Below are 26,653 nucleotides of genomic sequence, written 5' to 3' on the forward strand. Positions count from 1 at the left end.
TAATACACCATTGTATATGTATACCACATCTTCTTTATCCATTCATCTGTGGATAGACATCTGGGCTCTTTCCATATTTTGGCTATTATGGACATTTTTGCTATAAACATTGGTGGGCAGGTACACCTTCACACGGCTATGTTTCTGTCGTTTGGTTAAATACCTAGTAGTGTAATTGCTGGGTCATGGGACAGCTCTATTTTTAACTTGTTGAGGAGCCTCCATACTGTTCTCAAGAATGGCTGTACCAGCTTGCATTCCCACAAACATTGTAAGAGGGTTCCCCTTTCTCTGCATCCTTGCCTTGTTAACAGATGCTTGCCTTCCCAACATCTGTTGTTTCCTGACTTGTTAATTTTATCTGTTCTGACTGGTGTGAGGTGGTATCTCATTGTGGTTTTGATTTGTATTTCCCCAATGCCAAGTGATGTTGAGTATTTTTTTCATGTGTCTCTTGGCTATTTGTATGTCTTCTTTGGAGAAATGTCTTTTCATGCCTTTTGCCCATTTCTTGACTGGACTTTTTGTTTTTTGGGTGTTGAGTTTGAGAAGTTCTTTATAGGTCTTGGACACCAGCCATTTATCGGTAATGGCATTTGCTAATATCTTCTCTCATTCCCTGGGTTACCTTTTAGTTTTGTTGACTATTTACTTTGCTATGCAAAAGCTTTTACCTTTATGAAGTCCCAGTAGTTCATTTTTGCTTTTGTTTTCCTTGCCTTTGAAGACATGTCTACCAAGAAGTTGCTGCCAGCCAAGGTTCAACAGGTGGTTGCCTGTGTTCTCCTCTAGGATTTTGATGGATTCCTGACTCACATTTGGGTCTTTCATCCATTTTGAGTTTATTTTTGTGTGTGGTGTAAGAAAATGGTCATTTCATTCTTCAGCATATGGCTGCCCAATTTTCCCAGCACCATTTGTTAAAGAGACGGTCTTTTTCCCATTGAATATTCGTTCCTACTTTGTCAAAGATTAGTTGATCATAAAGTTGAGGGTTCATTTCTAGGTTCTTTGTTCTGTTCCATTGATCTATCTGTCTGTTTTTGTGCCAGTACCATACTGTCTTGATGATTGCAACTCTGTAATGTAGCTTGAAGTCCAGAATTGTGATGCCTCTAGCTCTGGTTTTCTTTTTCAACATTTGGCTATTTGGGGTCCCTTCTGGTTCCATACAAATTTTAGGATTATTTGTTCCAGCTCTGTGCAAAATGTTGACAGTATCTTGATGGGGATTGCACTGAATGTGTAGATTGCTTTGGGTCACATAGATATTTTAGCAATATTTGTTCTTCTAGTTTATGAACATGAAATGTTTTTCCATTTTATTGTATTATCTTCAACTTCTTTCATAAGTGTTCAATAATTTCAGAGTACAGATCCTTTACCTCTTTGATTAGGCTTATTCATAGGTATCTTATGGGTTTTTGCAATTATAAATGGAACTGATTACTTCATTTCTCTTTCTTCTGTCTCATTGTTAGTGTATAGAAATGCAACTGATTTCTGTGTGTTGATTTTATATCATGTCACTTTGCTGAATTCCTGTATGAGTTCTAGCAATTTTGGGGTGAAGTATTTTGTATTCCATATAGAGTATCATGTCAACTGTTAACAAGAGTAAAAGTTTGATTTCTTCCCTGCCAATTTGGATGCCTTTTATTTTTGTCTGATTGCTGAGGCTAGAACTTCTAGTACTATGTTGAACAACAGTGGTGAGACTGGGCATCCCTGTCATGTCCCTAACCTTAGGGGAAAGGCTCTGTTTTCCCCACTGAGGATGGTATTTGCTGTGGGCTTTTTTTTTTTTTTAAGATTTTATTCATTTATTTGACAGAGACACAGTGAGAGAGGGAATACAAGCACGGGTGTGGGAGAGGGAGAAACACGCTTCTTGCCAAGCAGGGAGCCTGATGTGGGGCTTGATCCCAGGACCCTGGGGTCATGACCTGAGCCAAAGGCAGATGCTTAACAACTGAGCCACCCACCCATTGCTGTGGGTTTTTCATATATGGCTTTTATGGTGTTGAGGTTTGTTCCCTCTACCCCTGCACTGAGGAGAGTTTTAATCAAGAAAGGATGCTGTATTTTGAAAATGCTTCTTCTGCATCTATTGTGGGGATCATATGGTTCTTGTCTTTCATTAATGTGGTGTATGACATTGATTTGCAGTTGTTGAACCACCCTTGCAGCCCAGGAATAAATCCCACTTGGTCATAGTGAATAATCCTTTTTTTTTTTTTTTTAAGATTTCATTCATTTATTTGAGAGAGAGGGAGAGCACAAGCCAGGGGGAAGGGGCAGAGGGAGAGAGAGAAGCAGACTCTCCACTGAGCAGGGAGCCCAATGTGGGGCTTGATCCCACAAGCCTGAGGTCATTACCTGAGACAAAGGGAGACAAAGGGAGATGCTTAATTCACTGAGCCACGCCGGTGCCCCAATAATCCTTTTAATGTACTGTTGGATCCTATTAGCTAGTATCTTAGTGAGAATTTTTGCCATCTGTTTTCATCTGGGATATAGGTCTGTAATTCTCCTTTTGGGTGGGTCCTTTGGTTTGGAGATCAAGGTAATGCTTGTCTCTTACAAAGAGTTTGAAACTTTTCTTTCCATTTCTATTTTTTGAAATAGCTTCAGAAGAAAAGACATTAATTTTTCTTTAAATGTTTGGTAGAATTTCACTGGGAGACCATCTGGTCCTGGTTTCATTTGTTGGGAGATTTTTGATTACTTACTCATTTCTTTGCTGGTTATGGCTCTGTTCTGGTTTTCTTTTTCTCACTGTTTCAGTTTTGGTAGTTTATATGTTTCTAAGAATGCATCTGTTTCTTCTAGGTTGCCTAATTTGTTGGCATATAGTTGCTCATAATATGTTCTTATAATTGTATTTCTTCAGTGTTGGTTATGATCTCTCCTCTTTAGTTTTTTCTTTTTGATAATCTGTCAGAGGGTTTATCAATCTTGTTAATTCTTTCAGAGAACCAGCTCCTAGTTTTGTTGCTCTGTTCTGCTATTGTTTTGATTTCTACTGATCTCTATTCTAATCTTTATTATTTTTCTCCTGCTCTATTTAGGCTTTGTTTGCTGTTCTTTCTCCAGCTCCTTTGGGTGTAAGCTTAGGTTGTGTATTTGAGACTTTTCTTGTTTTTTGAGAATGGCCTGTATTGCTATATACTTCCCTTTAGGACCACCTTTGCTGCATCCCAAAGGTTCTGAATGGTTGTGTTTTCATTTTTATTTATTTCCATGAACTTCTTAAGTTTTTCTTTAATTTCCTGGTTGATCCATTCATTCTTCACTGGGATGTTCTTTAACCTCCATGTATTTGTGTTCCTTGCAAATTTTCACTTGTGACTGAATACAAGTTTTAAAGCATTGTGGTCTGAAAATATGTAGGGACTAGTCCCAATCTCTTGGTATTGGTTGAGACCTGATTTGTGACCCCACTATGTGATCTATTCTGGAGAATGTTCCATGCATACTCAAGAAGAATGTGTGTTCTTTTGCTTTAGGATGGAATGTTCTGAATGTATCTGTGACGTCCATCTGGTCCAGTGTGTCATTCAGAGCCTTTATTTCCTTGTTGGTCTGCTTAGATAATCTTTCCATTGCTGTGAGTGAGGTGTTAAAGTCCCCTGCTATTATTGTATTATTATCAATATGTTTCTTTAATTCTGTTTTTAATTGACTTTACAAAAATAAAACTGAAGAAATGAGAGTAAGCCAAAAGTGAAACATATATATACATATATATACATGTGTGTATATATAAAACATAAATGTGAAAATAAAAATTAAAAACTTTATTTTTTAAAGATTTTATTTATTTATTTGATAGCGAGGGGGAGCAGCAGACAGAGGGAGAAGTAGGCTCCCCGCTGAGCAGGGAGCCTTATGTGGGACTTGATCCCAGGACGCTGGGATCAATACCTGAGCCAAAGGCAGACCTTTAACTGACTGAGCCACCCAGGTGTCCCATAAATTAAAAAAACTTTAAATAAGAATTGTTAAACTATCTGAAAGGGGAAAAAATGTAAAACTGAAAGCCTAAAGAATAATAAGAAAAAATAAGAAAAAAACAGGAATGCTATAAACTGTTTTCCCTAGGAGCTGAAGCTTTGCAATTCTCTATGATCAATAAACTTGGTATTAGCTGAATGTTCCTGCTGGTCTTCTGGGCGAGGGTCCTGTTGCACTGATTCTCAGGTGTCTTTTTTCTGTTGGAATTGTAGTCCCCTTGCCAGTGGCTGTGCTCAGTGTAAGTGGCTCTGGATTGCACTGTGTGTTGCTGTTGCTGTTTTTGCAACAACATTGGTGCTTTCAGCAATCTCTAGCCCCAGAGTTGAAAGTTTGTGCCCCCCTATTCCTCAGTGAACCCTCGTAGAAAAGCATTCAATCACTCTTTTCTCCCTGGTTTCCATCTGAACTCTTTGTACAGCCAGCCTGTGAACTAGCGTTTTTTTCTCAGGCCTCTGACTCCATTTCCAGTGTCCAAACTTTACAGACACCTGCAGTGGACCCATGCTATTCTATCCAGGCTAGGGAGGGGTAGTCTCTTAGGGCTTCTGCCTTTTGTTGGACTCCTGCTTGGAGACCAGTCGCCAGACCATGTAGCTGTCCTAATTTATAGCAACTCAGAGCAGAAAGCTGGCGCCTAGACACTATTTGCAGACTGCTTCCCTGTTTAAATGCATGGGAACTCTCCCACCCTCAGGCACCCCAGTTTTTTTTTTGTTTGTTTGTTTGTTTGTTTGTTTTTGTGACACTGGGATCCTAAGACCACACTGTCCCATATGGGATTCTCCCACTTCGCCACCCGAGCACCTTTCAGGCTGTCTTCTCTAAGTTACAGTTTTGTGCTCCACTGCTTATAACACTTTCCGGTAGCCGGCTTATAGAGGCTTTATCTTCCCATGTCTTGGATTCCTGTCTTCACACTTCCTACCTTACAAAAAGTGGTCACTATTCTATTCATAGAATTGCAGCAATTATTCTTCTCAGATTTCTGGTTAATTTTGCAGGTGTTCATAATGATTTGGTAACTATCTGAATTCCAGGGATCAGATGAAATTGTGGTCTCCTACTCCACCATCTTACCTCTGTACTCTACTGCTTCTTGGGGATAATTATAACATGAATAACTTTAACATTTCTTGTCCAATAGGAAGAACTGAATCATGGCTTGCCATTTCTCTTCCTAGAATTTACATATGTACATTATGCTGAGCACTACTGAGTAAATAATAAAATCCTACCATCCAGTTTTGTTTCTACAGTTTTATTTTCTAACTTAAAAAAAGTTTCTCAGAAACATTTTATACACTAGTAAATGAAAAATAAAAAGTTTAAAACACTATCTTAAGGTGTCATGATATTGAAAAAAAATGTTGACAAGTTTTTTATTTAATTTTCAGTTCTTATATTTAATGTTATGAGAATCAGTTTCCAACTTGAGTTTTTAGGAAATTTAGGAAGAATACTGTTATAGTGGAGAAGTATTGGCCCAAGAGTCTACAGAATTCCTTCAATTAATTCTTTGACCTTGAACAAGTTTCATAATTTATTAGGTCTTGGTTTCTTTATTAGAAAATGGGGGGTTTCGTCTGAAGAATTTAGAAAAGATCCCATACAAATTGAATACATGTATGCATGTATGTAGAAAAACAGCTGCCCTGTATACATGTTTGATAAAATATATGACATTTTTAAGCAAACTGGGTTTTTCTTTAAAGCTCTCTCCAGGGTGCCTGGGTGGCTCAGTGGGTTAAGCCTCTGCCTTCGGCTCAGGTCATGATCTCAGGGTCCTGGGATCAAGCCCCACATCAGGCTCCCTGCTCAGCGGGGAGCCTGCTTCCCCCTCTTTCTCTGCCTGCTTGTGATCTCTCTCTCTGTCAAATAAATAAATAAAATCTTTAAAAAAAAAAAGCTCTCTCCAACTTTAGCTTTCTCACTTTTTTTTATGATAAAATTATTTTGCTAATCTTTAAGGTATCTTAATTTATAAATGCAAAGCCAGCAATATAGACAAATACACTGGCTTCGTTTTTTTTTTTTAGTCTCAATACTGAGGCTTACACCAGGAAGGTTAACTGAAAGGGAAAAGCTTGAATTTATTATTTGTACTTAGTCCTGTTACAGGACAAAAAAAAAAGGAAGTTCATGTTTGTTTGTTTGTTTTCAATTTCTTAAAGTTTGGCTTCTTTTTTCTTCCCTCTTGACTCATGTTTTGAGCCTGTTCATAGACTTTGAGGAGTAATTTATAACTTGGACATTAAAAGTCCTTAATGGCATATTTCCTACTTCTGTCCTAATTGAGAGTTGTGGTGTCAGAACTGGTGACAAGCTGGTCTGCCCTTGGTAGTTAGCTTATCTGTCTTCTGAAACAAAACTAATCTAATATCACAGAAGGCTTTAAACCACCCTTTCCCTTTCTCGTAATTTTTTAAATATTTTCAAGTCAGAGAAAAGAAGAATATATGCCATGTGTTTTTAAAATTATTTTTATTAACATATAATGTATTATTTGCCCCAGGAGTATAAGTATAAGTCTGTGAATCGTCAGGCTTACACACTTCACAGCACTCACCATAGCACATACCATCCCCCAGTGTACATAACCCACCGACCCTCTCCACAACCCCCGCCCACCAGCAATCTTCATTCTGTATTGTAATATTAAGAGCCTCTTATGATAAGTATCCAAACCTTTTCTCAGCTCATTTATTTTCCTCTTTCAAAGCTCTCTGGTTACAAGCTAGTTTCTTAGTTTAGAGTGTTACATAATAATCCTCTTCCTTCACACACCTTTGACTTTTAAATCTCTTTTAAGAATATTGTCTTTTTTCCTGAACCTTTTGCATAAAATTTATCTTGAACACAAAAGAATAGGTTTTAAAAATTTCCAGAATTGTTTCTTCACAAAAAAAATTCATTATTTCCCAGGTCAAACACCAAATATTGAAAATGGTGAATACTTTCTAATGGTATAAGAATTCCACCTTTTTTTTTTAAAGATTTTATTTATTTATTGGACAGAGAGAGAGATCACAAGTAGGCAGAGAGGCAGGCAGAGAGAGGAGAAAGCAGGCTCCCCACTGAGCAGAAAGCCCAATGCAGGGCTCGATCCCAGCACCCTGGGATCATGACCTGAGCCGAAGGCAGAGGCTTAACCCACTGATCCACCCAGGCGCCCCAAATTCCACCTTTTTAAGGGAGGATTGTATGGAATTTGACATCATTCATACTTTTAAAAAAGTGTCTTCAGGAAAATTAAGTCTCAATTAGGGTTCCCAAGAGAACACTTTTTACTATTCTGTCAGAATGCTCTTGTTTTTATATATCTGGGTTAGCTTAGCTATGGTGTAGGTCTCCTATTTATACTAATAGTGTTGAGCTGTTAATGACCATCTATGTGCTGATTGTTTAGAAATCAAAAAAAATGAAGTATTTAGAAATAGTAAATTCTAAATACTATATAAATTTGTTATTTAATTATTAAGCAGGTTTCATTGTTATCCATTGTACCTTAACACAGTTAAGTAGACAAAGATATCTAGACTTTGGTCTCATTATATAAATGACAGGCATATAATTAGTGTGTCCAACTGAGTGGAACCAAGCGCCTTTACTTTCCTCAAAATTTGAGACTATAATGACGTAATTATGAACTAAACTTATTGCTCTTCCTATTGGAATAATCACTTGAAGAGAAATGTTGGTAAGCGCTGTAACTAATACAGTTACACCTGAGTAAATCAAACATAAAGTACATACCAGTGAGACCTCGTGGGTCATACTCATTCCTAAAATGTAATAAAATGATACTTACAGAAAGTAAATGATTTGAAGTCTCATGATTTATTGTTTAGTTTTTTTTTTAACAAAGAAATGCATTTAAAGTTATTCATGAGCAAATTAGCATGTTTGTAAGACATACTACAAAATTATGGCTTTAGAGAAAAGATGGTAATTCTCTAATAAAATTTAAGTCTTTTTTACCTTTAAATACTGGGTTTAATTAATCTCTAAATCTAATATACTCTGTTTGTCATAGTAATCTATAAGTGAAGATTTATTTTCCTTGTAAGGATGTTATTGATTTCAAAGTTATTTGTCCCAGTTAAATAAATATGGGAAGATAAATGAATTTAAACTTGCTCAGGTACTCTTTTAGCTAATGAAGATTTTACGTCACTATTTCTGAGGATATTCTCACTTCTTTACTAAAGCCCATACTCAGTTTATCTCTTTTCAGTATCATCTGATCAAATTTCACCCATTCTTGGGTCAGCACCAACTTCTTTTTTTCTTTCCATTATGAACAAGGTAGAATTTTGTAGCTTCTTGTAGTGTAAATCAGGGTTGACAGATACTATGGTACTTTAGATTAATACTATTCAGTTACTGTGTTGCATTCAGTAAAGTATAATACATAAAATTCATTTTGTAGTCTTTGTTAAAGAGAATATCCTGTTGGAAGATTATAGGCATTGTGTAATAAGAGCAATATATAATTCTCACAGTATTTTCAGTTTTTCAACAGTTTTTTTGCATGATTAATTAGAATTTTAATGCATTAAAAACAAATTTATTTGACAAAAATATACCAAATAAATACAAGTTTCTTATTCAAAGTAGAAAATATAAAAATCATGTATTCAAGCATAATACTAAAATTGGTTTAATCTTTAGTCATTAAGAAAGCAAGTGATGAATTGTTAAGCAATTTAAATTTTTTTCTTTTTGTAAGATTTTATTTATTTATTTGACAGACAGAGGTTACAAGTAGGCAGAGAGGCAGGCAGAGAGAGAGGAAGGGAAGCAGGCTTCTATAGACCAGGGGTTTTTCTTCATGTCTGCTTTGTTCATGGTTTCATATCCACTGCATAGAATAATAACAGGCAATGAGGCGCTATGGGCAGGAGTCAGAATAGTCAGGTCTGAGTGCAGGCAGTAAGGATATGTATTATCTATAGAGAATTTAAAATCATTAATAAAACAAGAAAAATCATTCTTCTTTTTATTATTACCATGTACTGGAGGTTCTAAGCAATGTTGCTAATAAAATACTCCTCTCCTAGAAAACTTTTTTTTTTTTCTAAGTTCTTTTTTAAAAAATATCTTATTTATTTATTTGATGGAGAGAGAGATAGAGAGAGAGAACAAACAAGAGAGGGAACACAAGCAGGGGGAGTGGAAGAGGGAGATGGAGACTTCCTGCTAATCAGGGGAGCCTGATGAGGAGCTCAATCCCAGGACCCCGGGATCATCACCTGAGCCGAAGGCAGAGGCTTTAACCCACTGAGCCACCCAGGCGCCCTTAAGTTTTCTTTTTACAGATCACATATTTCAGACTTATTATTCTTTATCCTCTGCTATGCAAATACATTGTAGTTTTAAGTATATGACCAAAAATGTGCTTAAAACATTAAAATACATTATTTACTTTCACCATTTAGTCTCTTTAATGACTTTTCATGGATGTCATTTTGCCTTATCTTTGACTTGATTTTGAATTTGTAAAACTGTAAGTGTACAACTGAAGCATACTTTCAAATGACATAGAAATAGTATATATGAAAGCTACTTCCCAATCAGCTAAACAGTTAACCAGGAAGATGCATTCTAACAATACATTATTATATGGTAATCAAGAGTATAGGCTAGGTTCAAATCCTAACTGTGACATAATAGCTGAATGACTTTAGGCAAGCTGCTTAATCTTTCTGTGCCTCAGCTTCCCCATAATGATAGTATCTATATTGCAGGACTGTTGTAAGGATCAGATTCATGTGAACAGTGTATGGCACTTATAAAACTCAAGAAATATCTTCACTTAAATTTTGAATGTAGGTGACATACAATGTTACATTAGTTTCGGGTGTACAACAAAGCAATTCAGCTTCCCTGTACATTACGCTATGCTCCCCACAATTGTAGCTACCATCTCTTCCCATACAATACTATACAACATCATTGACATATTCATTATGCTATTCCTTTTATTCCTATGACTTGTTTATTCCATCACTGGAATCCTGTATGTCCCATTCCCCTTCATCCATTTTGTCCGTCACATCACTGCCCTTCCCACTGACAACCATCAGTTTTATCTCTGTATTTATAAGTCTGATTCTGTTTTTTTGCTTGTGTGTGTTTTTTTTTTTATTAGACTCCAGATAAGAGTGAAATCATATGGTACTTGTCTTTCTCAGTCTGATTTATTTTATTTATTATTAGAATATTATTAGAATAACATTGTATAGGTACATCCATGTTGTTGTAAATAGCAAAATCTCATCCATTTTATGGCTGCATAATATTTCATTATATGTAAACAGATAAAACATGTATTATATAGTTATATATAATATGTATAATAACATATGCTAATATATTGATTATTATTATTAATACATGTTATTACTAAAAATATTAGCATATTTCCAATTACTAGTATATAACTAAATATATAATACATAGTCTATATTAATAAAGTTTATATAATAAGTATTTTTTTTCCTTTTTTATGTTTGTTTCAAGTTTTTATTTAAATTCTAGTTAGTTAAGGTATAATGTAACATTAGTGTCAGGAGTGGAATTTAGTGATTCATCACTTAAAAATACTACCCTGTGCTCATCAAAGCAGGGGCACTCCTTAATACCCATCACCCACTTAGCCCATCACCTGCCCACCTCCCTCTATCAACCTTCCATTTGTTCTCTAGAGTTAAGTCTAGAGACTTAACTCCCCCTCTTTTATTTTTGTGCTCTCTTCTCCTGTGTTCATATGTTTTGTTTCTTTAATTTTGTGAGTGAAATCGTATGCTATTTGTTTCTCTGACTTTTCTCTATGGTAATACACTGTAGCTCCATTAATGACATTGCAAATGGTAAAATTTGATTCATTTTATTCTTCTTGATTGGGTGAGTAATATTACACACACACCATCTTCTTTATCCATTCATTGGTTGATGAACATTTGGGCTCTTCCCATAGTTCGGCTATTGTTGATAATGTTGCTATAAACATTGGGTGCATGTCCTCCTTTAAATCAGTATTTTTGTATCCTTTGGGCAAATATCTAGTAGTACAATTGCTGGGTGGTTTTATTTTTAACTTTTGAGGAACCTCCATGCTGTTTTACAGAGTAGCTGTACCATTTGCATTCCCACCAACAATGTAAGACTTCCCCTTTCTCTGCATCCTTGCCATCCTTGCCAACATCTGTTAATTCCTCTGTTGTTGATTCTGACCATTCTTGTAGGTATAAGGTGATATCTCATCCTGGTTTTGATTTGTATTGCCCTGATGACGAGTGATATTGAGCATCCTTTCATGTGTCCATTAGCCATTTTATGTCTTTTTTTTTTAAGATTTTATTTATTTGACAGAGAGAAATCACAAGTAGACAGAGAGGCAGGCAGAGAGAGAGAGAGGGAAGCAGGCTCCCCGCTGAGCAGAGAGCCTGATGCGGGACTCGATCCCAGGACCCTGAGATCATGACCCGAGCTGAAGGCAGCGGCTCAACCCACTGAGCCACCCAGGCGCCCTGCCATTTTATGTCTTATTTGGAAAAATATCTATTCATGTCTTCTGCCCATTTCTTAACCAGATTATTGTTGTTTTTGTTTGGGTTTTTTTTTTTTGTTTTTTTGGGGTGTTGAGTTTGAAAGTTCTTCATAGATTTTAGGTACTAGCCCTTCATCAGATATGTCATTTGCAAATATCTTCTCCCATTCCATAGGTTACCTTTTAGTTTTGTTGATTATTTCCTTTGCTATGCAGAAGCTTTTTATCTTGAAGTCTCAATAGTTCATTTTTGCTTTTGTTTCTCTTGCCTCTGGAGATGTGTCTAGTAAGAAGTTGCTACGGCCAAGGAGAAAGGATTCTGCCTGTATTCTCCTCTAGGATTTTAATGATTTCCTGTCTCATATTTAGGTCTTCCATCTGTTTTTTTTTTTTTTTTTAATTTGTGTATGGTGTAAGAAAGTGGTCCGTTTCATTCTTCTGCATGTGGCTGTCCAATTTTCCCAACACCATTTGTTGAAAAGACTCTTTCTCCCATTGCATATTCTTTCCTGCTTTGTTGAAGACTAGTTGAGTCTATTTTATTGTTTTCAGAGTACAGATCTTACATGTTTATTCCTAGGTATTTTATGGGTTTTGGTACAATTATAAATGGGACTGATTCCTTGATTTCTCTTTCTGCTTCATTATTGGTGTCAAGAAATGCAGCAGGTTTCTGTACATTGGTTTTGTATCCAATGAATTTTCTGAATAGACTATCATGTCATCCGCAAATAGTGAAAGTTTGCCTTCTTCCTTATCCATTTGGATGCCTTTTATTTCTTTTTGTTGTCAGGTTGCTGTGGCTAGGACTTCTATTATGGTGTTAAATAACAGTGGTTAAAATGGACATCCCCATCTTGTTCCTGACCTTAGAGTAAAATCTCAGTTTTTCCCACTGAGGATGATATTAGCTGTGTTTCTCTCATATATAGCCTTTTATTATGTTGAGGTATGTTCTCTTTATCCCTATTTTGTTTAGGGTTTTTATCAAGAATGGATGTTGTACTTGGACAAATTCTTTTTCTGCATCTATTGAAAGGATCATATGGTTCTTACCTTTTATTAAAGTGGTGTGTCATGTTGATTGATTTACAAATATTGAACCATCCTTGCAGCCCAGGAAATCCCACTTGAATGTTTCCTTTAATGTACTGTTGGATTCAGTTTCCTAGTATCTTGTTGAGAATTTTTGCATCTGTGTTCCTGAAGGATATTGGCCTATAGTTCTGTTTTTTAGTGGAGTCTTTGTCTTATTTGGAATCAGACAAACTAGATTTTGTTCAGAAAATGCTGTCCTCATGGAATGAATTTGGATGTTTTCCTTCTGTTGCTGTTTTTTGGAATATTTTGAGAAGAATAGGTATTAACCCTTCTTTAAATGTTTATTAGAATTCCCCTGGGAAGCCATCTGGACCTGCAGTTTCATTTGTTGGGAGATTTTTGATTACTGATCGAAATTTTTTGCAGGTTGTGGTCTGTTTAAATTTTATATTTCTTTCTGTTTCAGTTTTTATAGTTTGTTTCTAGGAGTTTACCGATTTCTTCCAGATTGTACAATTTGTTGGCATATACTTTTTCATAGTATTCTCTTATAATTGTATTTCTATGGTGTCAGTTGTGATTTCTCCTTTCTCATTTATCATTTATTTGGTTCCTTTCTCTTTTCTTTTTGATAAGTCTGACTGGGGTTTATCAGTTTCATTAATTCTTTCAAAGAACCAGCTCCTGGTTCCATTAATCTATTCTACTGGTTATTTTAATTTATGTATCATTTATTTCTACTCTAATCTTTATTATTTCCTTTCTTCTGCTAGCTTTCAGCTTCATTCATTGTTCTTATTCTAGCTGCTTTAGGTTTAAGTTTAGGTTGTATATTGGAGACTTTTCCTGTTTCTTGAGGTAGGCCTGTATTGCTGTATACTTCGTTCTTATAACCACTGTTACTGCATCCCAAAGGTTTTGAACCATTGCATTTTCATTTTTGTTGTTTCCATGTTTTACTCTTCTTTTTCTTTGATGTCTTCGTTGGCCCATTTATTGTAGTATGTTGTTTAAAATCCATGTATTTGTGGTCTTTTCAAATTTTTTGTGTGGTTTTCAATTTTCATAGCATTTTGATCATAAAATATTCATGGTATGACCTCAGTCTTTTTGTACTTTTTGAGGCTTGATTTTTAAAATATTTTATTTATTTATTTATTTGACAGACAAATCACAAGTAGGCAGAGAGGCAGGCGGGGGGGGGGGGGGGTAGCAGGCTCCCCGCCAAGCAGAGAGCCCAATATGGGGCTCCATCCCCGCAGCCTGGGATCATGATCTGAGCCGAAGACAGAGGCTTTAACCCACTGAGCCACCCAGGCGCCCTGAAGCTTGATTTTTTAATGTAGTAGGCGATCTATTCTGAAGAATGTTCCCTGTGCACTTGAAAAGAATTTGTGTTCTCCTGCTTTAGGGTGGATGTTGTGAATATATCTGTTAAGTCCAGCTGGTTCAATGTGTCATTCAAAGCCATTGTTTCCTTGTTGATCTTGTGTTTAGATGATCTGTCCATTGCTGTAAGTGGGGTGTGTAAGTCCCCTACTATTATTGTATTATTATCAATTACTGTCTTTTAGTTTGTTATTAATTGTTCTACATATTTGTGTGCTCCCATGTTGGGGGCATAAATATAATTGCTTGATCCTCTTGGATAGACCCTTTTATTATGATATAGTGCCGTTCTTCATCTCTTGTTAAGGCCTTTGGTTTAAAATCTCATTTGTCTGATGTAAGTATTCTTACTCCACCTTTTCTTTTGACTTCCATTTGCATGAGAAATGTTTCTCCATCTCCTCACTTTCAATCTGCAGATGTCTGGGTCTGAAATGAGTCTCTATTAGGCAGCGTATAGATGGGTATTGTTTTTTTTTTTATCCATTCTTATATCCTATGTCTTTTGATTGGAATGTTTAGTCCATTTACATTCAGAGTAATTATGGATAGATACAGATTTTATTACTGCCATTTTATTACTTGTTTTGTCATTTTCTGGAGATTTTCTCTGTTTTTTTTTTTTTTTTTTTTTTTTTTTTTTTTTTTTTGGAAAAAAACCACAAGGAGATACAACCTTACACTAATTACAATGGCAAAAAAAGCCCTCAGATTGTTTCCCGAGTCCATAGTCTGTCATGGTTCATCTTCCTCTCTGACTTCTCCCCCTTCGGTTTTCCCTCCCTTCCTCTATGGTCCTCCATGCTATTCTTTATAGTCCACATATGAGTGAAACCATATGATAATTGTCCTTCTCTGCTTGACTTATTTCACTTAGCATAATCCCCTGCAGTTCCAACCATGTCAGTGCAAATGGTAGGTGTTCATCCTTTCTGATGGGTAAATAATATTCCATTATACCACGCCTTTTTTATCCATTCATCTGTTGAAAGGCATCTTGGCTCTTTCCACAGTTTGACTATTGTGGGCATTGCTATTATGAACATTGGGGTGCTTGTGGCCCTTCTTTTCACTACTCTATATCTTTGAGGTAAATGCCTAGTAGTCCAGTTGCAGGGTTCTATTTTTAACATCTTGTGGAAGCTCAATACTGTTTTCCAGAGTGACTATACCAGCTTTCATTCCCACCAACAGTGTAAGAGGGTACCCCTTTCTCCACATCCTTGCCAACATTTGTTGTTTCTTGACTTGTTAATTTTTGCCATTGTAATTAGTGTAAGGTTGTATCTCCTTGTGGTTTTGATTTGTACTTCCCTGACAGCTAGTGATATTAAACATTTTTCATTTTTCTGTTAGCCATTTTTATGTCTTCTTTGGAGAAGTGTCTGTTCATGTCTTATGCCCATTTTTTGGCTGGATTACTTATTTTTTGGATGTTGAGTTTGAGAAGTTCTTTATAGATCTTGGACACCAACCCTTTATCTGTAATGTCATTTGCAAATATCTTCTCCCATTCCCTGGTTTGCCTCTTTGTTTTGTTGACTGTTTCCTTTGCTATGTAGAAGCTTTTTATCTTGATGAAGTCCCAAAAGTTCATTTTTGCTTTTGTTTGCCTTGCCTTTGGAGACATGTCTTGAAAGAAGTTGCTGTGGCCAAGATGAAAGAAATTAATACCTATGTTCTTCTTTAGGATTTTCATGGATTCCTGTCTCCCAGTACCATTTATTGAAGAGACTTGTCTTTTTTCCATTGAATATTCTTTCCTGATTTGTCAAAGATTAGTTGACCATAGAGTTGAGGGTCCTTTTCTTGGGTCTCTATTCTGTTCCACTGGTCTGTGTCTGTTTTTGTACCAATACCCTTCTGTCTTGATGATCACAGCTTTGTAATATTATAGCTTGAAGTCAGGTATTGTGATGACCCTAGCTTTGGTTTTCTTTTTCAATATTCCCTTAATGATTTGGGGTCTTTTCTGGTTCCACACAAATTTTAGGATTGTTTGTTACAATTCTGTGAGAAATGCCAATGGTATTTTGATAGGGATTGCATTGATGTGTAGATTGCTCTGGGCAGCATAGACATTTTAACGATGTTTATTCTTCCAGTATATGAACATGGAATATTTTTTCATCTCTTTGTATCTTCCTTCATTTCTTTCATAAGTGTTCTACAGTTTCTAGAGCATAGATCCTTTACTTCTTTGGTTAGGTTTATTCCTAGGTATCTTACAGTGTTTGGTGCTATTGTAAGTGTAGTCAATTCCTTAATTTCTTTTTCTTCAGTCACATTGTATTGTATAGAAATGTGACTGATTTCTGTGCACTCATTTTGTATTCTGCCATGTTTCTGAATTGCTGTATGAATTCTTGTAATTTGGGGGTACTCCTTTAGTTTTTGTTTGTCTGAGAAACTGTTTATCTCTCGTTTTATTCCAAATGATAGCCTTGCTGGATAGAGTATTCTTCACTGGATTTTTTCCATTCGTTCCCATTGAATATATTGTGCCACTCCCTCTGGCTTGCTAAGTCTGTGGAATGATCTGCAGCTAGCCTTTTGCATCTTCCCTTGTGAGTCAAGGACTTGTTCAAGTTCCTGTTTTTAGGATTTTTTTCCTTTATCACTCTATTTTGCAAATTTCAGTACAGTACGTTTTAGTGTTGGCCTGCTTTTGTTGATTTTGGTGGGAGTTTCATGTCCTCCTGGATCTGAATGTCTGTTTTTTGTTCCCTAAATTACAGAAGTTTTTATCTATTACTTCCTCAAATAAACCTTCTGCCCCCTTGCTCTCTCTTTTTTTTTGTCTTATCATATGAATGTTATTACATTTGATAGAGTCACTGAGTTCCATGTCTGTTTTTGTGATCAATAATTCTTTCTCTGTTTTGATCAGCTTCATTATTTTCCATTGTTCTATTTTCTTTATCACTCATTTGTTTCTCTGCTTCTTTTTTTATGCTATTCACTTTATTTTTTTCAATTTATTTATTTTCAGAAAAACAGTATTCATTATTTTGTCACCACACCCAGTGCTCCATGCAGTCCATGCCCTCTATAATACCCACCACCTGGTACCCCAACCTCCCACCCCCAGGCCACTTCAAACCCCTCAGATTGTTTTTCAGAGTCCATAGTCTCTTATGATTCACCTCCCCTTCCAATTTACCCCAACTCCCTTCTCCTCGCTAACACCCCTTGTCCTCCATTCTGTTTGCTATGCTCCACAAATAAGTGAAACCATATGATAATTGACTCTCTCTGCTTGACTTATTTCACTCAGCATAATCTCTTCCAGTCCCGTCCATGTTGCTACAAAAGTTGGGTATTCATCCTTTCTGATGGAGGCATAATACTCCATAGTGTATATGGACCACATCTTCCTTATCCATTTGTCCGTTGAAGGGCATCTTGGTTCTTTCCATAGTTTGGCGACTGTGGCCATTGCTGCTATAAACATTGGGGTACAGATGGCCCTTCTTTTCACGACATCTGTATCTTTGGGGTAAATACCCAGGAGTGCAATGGCAGGGTCATAGGGAAGTTCTATTTTTAATTTCTTGAGGAATCTCCACACTGTTCTCCAAAGTGGCTGCACCAACTTGCATTCCCACCAACAATGGAAGAGGGTTCCCCTTTCTCCACATCTTCTCCAACACATGTTGTTTCCTGTTTTAATTTTAAATCACTTTTAGCAGTTATTGAGCTAGTAAATTTTGTGAAGAAGAATTAAAGTTACATAATGCATTTAAAGTAATTATTGATAGGTATCACTATTGCCATTTTGTTAATTGTTTTCTGGTTGTTTTGTAGTTCTTTTCTCTCTCTTGCTTTCTTCCTTTGTGATTGATGAGTTTCTGTAGTGTTATGTTTGGCTTTCTTTCTCCTAGTATTTGGTGTATCTATTACACTTTTGAGTTTGTGGTTACCATGAGGTTTATATATAACTTCCTAAATAAGCAGTAGTCTATATTAATTTGATCATAACAAAAAAAGCAGGAAGTGTAAGGAGAAAAGAATTGTTGTTTATGCTTTAAATTTGTAGATCAATTAATAATGTAACATCTAATTGAATTAGTGTACAGACATTAGAATTCAGGTTATGAATATCTTTAGTATTTCTTTCCAAAATTTGTTTTTGTTTTTTAAGATGTTATTTATTTGAGAGAGAGCATGAGCAGGGGGAGGGTTAAAGGGAAAGGGAGAATCAGAGTCCCCCGCTCCCCGCTGAGCGGGGAGTCCTGGACTAGATCCCAGGACCCCGGAATCATGACCTGAGCTGAAGGCAGATGCTTAACCAACTGAGCCACCCAGGGCACTCCTCTTTCTAAGAATTGTTATAAAACCCATTAAGTGTAAATTGACAATCTGATTTGACTACTAGAAATTTTTGGTGGTACTCCCTGAACCGAACTATGATATATTGTTATAAAACAAAAGGATATAATTATTCCAGTATATATTTCTTTTATATATCCTGTTAAATGGAACCAGTAGTCTACCATTAAGATATTCAAAATATACTTTTATTTATATTCATGTTCATCTGCTTTTTCCCTAGTACACATCAATTGAGTAGGAAGAACTGGAAAATTGAGAACTTTGGCATGGATATTGGTATATCATGAAACAGGATACATTCTCCCAAGTTTTATCAGGGATTTCTATCTTTGTAGTTATATACCCCCATTTAATTCAGCAATTACCTAGGGAGTTTAAACTCCCCAGCAAAGATATGGCATTTGAAAAACTTTAGTTAATTAGAAATAATTTTGTTGTGAAGGTTATTATATCTTTTGAAATGATTAGTATCCTATGTCTCACTATATCCCAGGATCAGTGATCACTCTTACAGTCATATAAAAACTATACTCACATAAAGTAGAAACCATCTTAGAATATCATTTTTTTGGTGGACCTGAAAAAAATATTTACTACAAAATTTATTATAGCTCAGAAGGTTATTGAGTCCTCAATTTATGCTTAGAATAAAATGATTTATAATAATGAGAATCTCTTTCTGATGTTGACTTCCGTGATAAACTTTGAACTGTCTTCCTAGGTTTAAAAAAAAAAGAAAATCTACTAGTATAAACTTCCAGAAAAGGAGTGGGTATACTTTTCTACTGGTGTTTGAGGGGAAAGAATTTCTCAGTACTTATACCATTCCTAATATATTCTTTATGTTCTTATTTTATCCTGCCCCAGGCCCTTTCCTGGACCATAAGAATTTCTCCCATTTAGGGATCCCTTTAATCCTTTCTTTCAGTACACAGAACTTTTTGCCTTTCCTTTATATTTGTGTGTTGGCCTTTAGCAATTCTAAGTGTATTAGGCTACAGTACCTCTCTGAAGGGCCTTTTTTTCTGCATGATATTTATTTTCTCATGCACACATTCTCCAAGGCCAGGCCCCATGAATATGTAAATGTAAAAAGGAAATGATTTGGGATTTCTGAAAATACTATATACTGCTTTAACTTGTGTCATTCATGGACTTTAGAGTATATGTATCACTCAAACTAAGACAACAGTGTTCCCCGAAAATGTTTCTTAGAAAACCCTACAATGAATAGATATATTAACTTATCAGTAAAGTTTATATTAAATGGATTCTTCCATCTGAAGAATATGAAGTATGTTCTCTAAGTAAATAAATAATCCATTTTCAATCTTTTTTACACAGTTACTTTGCTTAGCAATCCTTTATCCATCCTCTTTGGGAATGTTATAAGGATAAGTTAAGCTCTTTCTATGAATAAAAGGTTTCCCAAGCTTTTCTACTCCGCTAGTTTTACAAAATGAACCACTAACTGCCTCCTCTTCTTGGGTCTTAGTGTGCTCTTAATTAATAGTTAATACATATTTCAGCTATTAACACATATAGAATATTGTTATGATTTTTACATATTCCCCATCTCTAGATTATAAATTCCTTAAAGGCAGGAGCCATGACTTGCTCAGCTCTCTATTTCCCCTGGCCCCAATTTAGAGCCTTGAAAATAGTATCATGCAGTGAAATGTGTTTAAGCAGGAACTCAAGATATTTTTGTTTTAAACAGATTTGGTTCATTTGACTTGTACGTCTTCTAAAACAGCAAGAGAAGATTTAGAACCAGTTGTGCGGAAATTGTTTACTCCATATACCGAAACAGAGATAGGTAAGAATAACCATCAGTGATTCATGATGAAAAGGTAATATAACGACTTTACTCCTTAGGTATTTCATTACGTTTTCTGCAACCTGTTCAGAAATAGTCCTTACACATTTTAGTAACGTAAACTAGCACATTCTCTTCCTAAAAATGGGAAAATGTTCACTCTGTAATGGTAAAGGAAAAATAATATGTTTCACACACAACATGTAAAAGTGCAAAAGATACACATTTATATACATACATACATACATGTGTAAGAAAAAAAGACTGCCTGTAAATCGCTCGGTTTTGGTGAAATTATGGACTTTTTTTTTTTAAAGATTTTATTTATTTATTTGACAGAGATCCCAAGTAGGCAGAGAGGCAGGCAGAGAGAGAGGAGGAAGCAGGCTCCCTGAGGAGCAGAGAGCCCGATGCAGGACTCGATCCCAGGACCCTAGGATCATAACCTGAGCCGAAGGCAGAGGCTTTAACCCACTGAGCCACCCAGGCACCCTGGACTTTTTTTTTCTTATAATTTTCTTCATTTTATAGATCTTATACAAAAAGTATACCTTTATCAGAAAAAGTTACCTTCATTTAAAAAATTGAGATAATATTTTAATATTATCTTAAATAATTATGATATATTAATTGACAAATGTAGGAATCCTTTCTAATAATTGTCCTTTAATGTATAGCTTGCTAGTGATGTGATAAATATTTAGCTCTCAAAATATATATGCCACTATGCTACTTATTCATGGTGGAAAAGTGTTTTCCAACCATAAATTTCTAAATGTTTCTCCTCATATCATAGGGGAGCTCTTGTAGGTATAAATGGAGCAAATTGTAGTGTATTTTGTATGTAATGATAAAAAAGTAGCCTAATGGATATTATTAGTTTTTATTAAGTGAGGTTTATATGAAATGAGGTTGATTTTCATTTTAGGATGTTCATGTCCACTTGAATCTTGACCAGTTTCTTCACTGAGTCATACATCTTTTTTCCTTTGGATATTATGCTTATTCAGGCAACCATTTATTTACTCCTACCTGTTGTATTTTCTTTTAGTTCATCTCCTATGTGTCTTCTTTTCCTAATGTAGAGATAGTATATAGTGGGGCATTTATATTTACAGAAAAAAACTGATTTTTAAGAACTAATGTCAATATAATTAATTTCTTTTTCTTTTTCTGCCACATGAATAAAATCCTGAAATCTGAAACTTTATTTCACTTTAGTTTGGAATTTAGTTTGTTTCCTATTTACATTTTATTCATTGGAAATTTTCCTATAAATGTTTGGATTATTGTGAAAAATTTGAGTGCAAAGTTATGATACATGATAATATTTTCAAACTTAATGTAGAATCATGGATTTATCTTTGGCTTTGATTATCTTGCTTTTAAAAACAATTTTTTTCCTTGTTTCTGAAATTTCATTTTGTGATGTCCCAATAATATACTAGATTGGAACCTTGTATCATTGCTCTTCACTTCTTTTTTTTTTTTTTTTAAAGATTTTATTTATTTACTTGAGAGAGAGAGCATGAACGAGGAGAAGGTCAGAGAGAGAGGCAGACTCCCCATGGAGCTGGGAGTCCGATGCGGGACTCGATCCCGGGACTCCAGGATCATGACCTGAGCCGAAGGCAGTCGTCCAACCAACTGAGCCACCCAGGCGTCCCGCTCTTCACTTCTTAAATGCATTTAATTTTCTTAAAAACAAAACAAAACAAAAGCTGAGGAAATTGCATATTCATTACTTAGAATCCTCTAGTCATTTTAGATTTTTAAACATTAATCTTAATGTTTAAAGTGATCCCATTTTGAAATGATGTATTGTTTAGAACCTGCGTGAAATTCTTTAGTAAGAACTATGTGCTCCAAGAGGTCCTCAGGTGCACTGAGGCACTGAAAAGCTAGTTTTCACTGACACATAGGCCTTTTTATCATCAGGATGAGGTAGTGGTCATATTTTAATTAAAATGTCAGAACAAATACTGTTGGAGTTATTGAAAATGAATCACCAGATAAAGTGAGCACTGGGCCATGGCAGGTCAAAGAGGCAAAGTCACCTGGAGAAGAGAGCTCAATTCATTTTCCTGCCTAAATGAAAAAGAACTTTATGAGCAACATCAACTTTTAGTGCATTAAAGCACATTCTTCTCTGTAGCAAAAGCACCTATTTTCATAGATTAATGGCTTTTATTATTGTGTTTTAATCACTTGATAGTGTTACAAAATTTTATGCTTTAGAGCACTATAAATAGATTGTTTTAAAATATGTGCCAAAGGAATAACATTGCTTGAGCTTATTTTTTTTTTCTTTTTGAGTTCTACATTTTGTTTAGTGCTGTGCTTCATAAACCTTTGTTAAAGTTTGCCTAATTACCTTGCAAGGAAGTTTATTTATCATAAAAGAGAATGTTCTCTTCTCAAATACAGTACTTCTTTGCTGATGTATCTCAGAAATTTCAGTCGGTTTGTGAATGGTATTCCTCTATTCCTTCTACTTACTTTTTCACATTTAAGGTTATGAGCTGGAGCTCTTAACATATGCTGTCTTAAGAAGCAGTTGTACCAATACTTCCAAGAGCCCTACCTCCTAGCCGCCTTTAAGAACATCAAAGATCTCTAAACCCTTCCCTATTTTCTAGTCCAGAGAAGATTCAGGTGTTTTATGTTTAATGAACCTGATTGTACAGGTGAGAAAATTAGGTAATTGCTCACCATTCACACCAGCCTGGATTAATTCTTTCAGACTTCAGAATATCCTTCAGAGGACTGAGTGAGCAATGGTATTATGCTAAATGGCTTCTAATTTTACCCAGGAAATTGAGATTTTCTATATGAGTTTAAACAAGAATTTCATTAGTACTATATCTTGAAATGTCTACAATGTAGTATCATTACTGTACCAAGTTCTTTCTCTTTTTCCCTTGGTTGTGCATGGCATGTGGAATTACCTCATCCCATCTCGCCCATTTCCCATCTCAAAAAACCAAAACTACCTAAAAACAAAATTACCCTTAGAGGTGTTATTTTGAGGTCTGTGGCTGATAAGGATGTTAGGTAATTGTTGAGCTCAGAAGTCAAATGCCTTATCTTAATTCCTTTTTGCATGTGTTATATCCAGACTAGGTCACAGCTGTGACAGTATCCTACACTCTTGGCCTCATGCTACTCTGCTATGTTGCTAATAGTCTCTTCCTAAATACGGCTTGTAACTGTAGGCCATTTATTGCTTGTATTTGGTATGCCATTGATTTTTTTCTGCCTACCTTATTCTGTACTTAACCCAGTTTAATTTGCCTAAGATCTTTTTTCTAAATTACCTATTACTTGTTCAGTCCTTTATACTATCTAATTAATGAAATGAGCTATTACAGAAAACCACTTCTATTCCTGATTTGGTGATATATTCCTAGCCAAATAGCAGCTTTAATATTTTTTTTGACACCTCTGTAACAGGTGTCAAACTGCATGTTATTTTTTCAACTATCTCTGCCTTCCAGCTGACCTCAAGAAAGATGAAGCAATTACATGTCTTTTTGAGGGTTTTAAGGTCAAAGCCTGATAACTCCCTTCTATTTAGAGCATTTATCTTCGTCCTTTGTCAACTTTTCATCTTCCTCATGGTTCCTTCTCAATGCTTCAACATCTATGAAATTTCTTTCCTATAATCTATTGGATTATTCATTTTCCCCAACTTCTTTTGAGTTAAAGTCCTCCTTTGAGCTGTAACTTTCATGAAATACAAGATAAACTCTCTTAATGTATGCTTAGAAATGGACTGAGCAATATTAAAGGAATTCCAGACCTTAGCCCACTTTTCTGCAATGCTCCTGGAGTCTGGTGTTGCAAATGATACGTTTGTATGTTTAATTATCCTCCCATAAGATTTAGTGAAACTAAACTTAAAATTAGTAAGTTTACTAAGAGCCATATGGCTTTAGCTGTGAAATATGAGTTCTTGTGTTCCTTTATTTTGTCAGTAAATAGTTTTCACAGTCTGTCATGTGTTCACATGAAGTTAGTGGCACCTTAGACTCATAGATCTTAGCATTAGGAAGGGACCTCATAAAGGATCACTTCTTCCATTCAGAGTTTCTTTATCAGATCACAGTAATAATTATGGATTATTCATAATGAACTAGAAAAATAACATATTTGGTATTCTTGTAGTGGAGATATTTTAAATTAAATATAACGAAACCCTATTTATCCTGAATTGGGCATTCTTACTAATTGAATACTGCAGTTAGCTATGAATTTCACTACATTGATTACCAACTTAACAATAAGAAATATTTAACTAGATAATTACACGTTTTGCATTTTCTTTATGATTCACAAGGTGCCCTGCGGTCTTGAGTAATCTTAATATATATCCGTTCTTATCATTATACAGAATTTGAGTTTTGGTTCAGATTCAGGCTAAAGAAAATCCTATAGTCAGTAAATATATTAACAACAATATTTTCTGTTTTCAAGCAAAGGAAATTTAATTATAACATTTCTAAGGAAGACTGGCAAGGAAATAATTATTAAGATAGCAAAGAATAGGTTTTAGGTATTAATAAGGTTGAACCTTTTAATAAGCACATCATACTTTGATTATATCCTGATTTCATCCTGAAAACAGGATGAAAATCAATACAGAAATTGTTCTTTGAATGTCTGTTGTATGCTAGCCCCTCTGTATTAGGAAACATGAAAAATCCGGAGACTAAGGACTAAGTCTGCTTTATATGTACATCTCTATCTCCTAGCCCAAGCCTAACACACATAATAGATGTTCACTGTTAAATGAGAGAATATGTGCTAAAAACAACTTTACGTCTCACAACATTGTTTTTGTTGTTGGTTACCATTACTTTTGTAATCCAGTAAGACAAAGCGTTAGTGAGTTATGGTATCAATATCTTAATCTTATATATACTATTTTAATAACTGCTTTATTGAGATATAATCCAGTTCACCCAAACTATAAAATTCAATGTTTTTTTAATATATTCACCAAATGGTTCAAACATCACCACAGTCAATTTTAGAATATCCCCATCATCTAAAATAGAAACCCTACACCTGTTAACAGTAATCCCTCACCCCAATTCCCTCAGCCCTAAGTAACCATAAATCTACTTCCTGTCTCTATAGATTTGCCTCTTCTGGACCTCTCAATGCTGTATAGGTCATTGACTTAATAAATAATTTTTCAAGTTTGTTTGTTTCTGTGAAACATAAAAAGAATTATCTTCTCCAGTGGCATAATTTAAAGATGAATGTGTTCAGAAGCACTTTGATATTGCTCTGGAGAAATAATAGAAATCCAAGAGAACACAATTGGAGTTATACCTAAGTAACTCACTAGTAATCAAAATAATTTTTTAAAATCTAACTTGTCGGGGTGCCTGGGGGGCTCAGTGGGTTAAAGCCTCTGCCTTCGGCTCAGGTCATGATCCCCAGGTCCTGGGATCGAGCCCCACATCGGGCTCTCTGCTCAGCGGGGAGCCTGCTTCCTCCTCTCTCTGCCTGCCTCTCTGCCTGCTTGTGATCTCTGTCAAATACATAAATAAAATCTTAAAAAAAAAAAAAGATTTAAAATCTAACTTGTCTAAGGTTGCAAAAGTCATCAATGCTTGAAATATATACATGTATTAGAGTGTGTGGATAAAGATGACTATTTTTTTACATACAAAGCTCTGATTTACTACACTATATAATCATGGCTTTGTAGTTGGCTACATATTGTATTAATTGACAGGCTTATTGTGCTGTAGATGTGAATAAAATATATGTCTACATTTAGAAAATGAAGAAGTTGAAAAACCAAGACTTCTGTGGGCTCTTTACTTCAATATGAGAGATTCTTCAGATGTCAGCAGGAACTCTTACAATGATTTGCCATCCAATGTTTATGTCTGCTCTGGCCCAGACGGTGGTCTAGGAAATGATAATGCAGTCAAACAGGTAAGCTTTTGCTGTTTCTCAGTTTTGTGTTAAAAAGGTGGTGTGATAGGAAAAGTAAATTGTTTTTTCCCACTGGGATATGGGAAAAAAGACTAGAAAAGCATCTTTGTCATTTAATACCCCCAGATTTTTTCCTATGAATGACAAAGCTTCTTTAAATGTACTTTAAATACAGTATCCAATATTTTCACATTCTTGACTATAAGGATGAATTTGCAACTGAGCGTTTATGAGTTCCATTATGGGAATAGGGATGGAAGATGTTAGAAATACATATTCTGAAAAATGAAAGTTATGCCAGTTTTCTAGAGAAATATTGCTTTTTTAAAAATTTTTTATTTATTATAAACATATATTTTTATCCCCAGGGGTACAGGTCTGTGAATCACCAGGTTTACACACTTCACAGCACTCACCAAAGCACATATCCTCCCCAATGTCCATAATCCCACCCCCTTCTCTCAAACCGCCTCCCCCCAGCAACCCTCAGTTTGTTTTGTGAGATTAAGAGTCACTTATGGTTTGTCTCCCTCCCGATCCCATCT

General features: G+C 35.4%; 1 protein-coding gene across 3 annotated transcripts in view; it reads left to right on the plus strand.

The window, feature by feature from the left end:
* CHM (CHM Rab escort protein) overlaps positions 1-26,653 on the plus strand; it is a 227,111-nt gene that overhangs the window by 184,303 nt on the left and 16,155 nt on the right. For all 3 annotated transcript variants that reach the window (XM_059384576.1, XM_059384577.1, XM_059384578.1), the window contains 2 exons: positions 20,055-20,153; positions 25,948-26,108. In XM_059384576.1, the coding sequence (XP_059240559.1) occupies positions 20,055-20,153; positions 25,948-26,108 (260 nt within the window). The remainder of the gene's footprint in view (positions 1-20,054; positions 20,154-25,947; positions 26,109-26,653) is intronic.

Source organism: Mustela nigripes, chromosome X (genome assembly GCF_022355385.1).
Source record: "Mustela nigripes isolate SB6536 chromosome X, MUSNIG.SB6536, whole genome shotgun sequence".
Taxonomy (NCBI): domain Eukaryota; kingdom Metazoa; phylum Chordata; class Mammalia; order Carnivora; family Mustelidae; genus Mustela; species Mustela nigripes.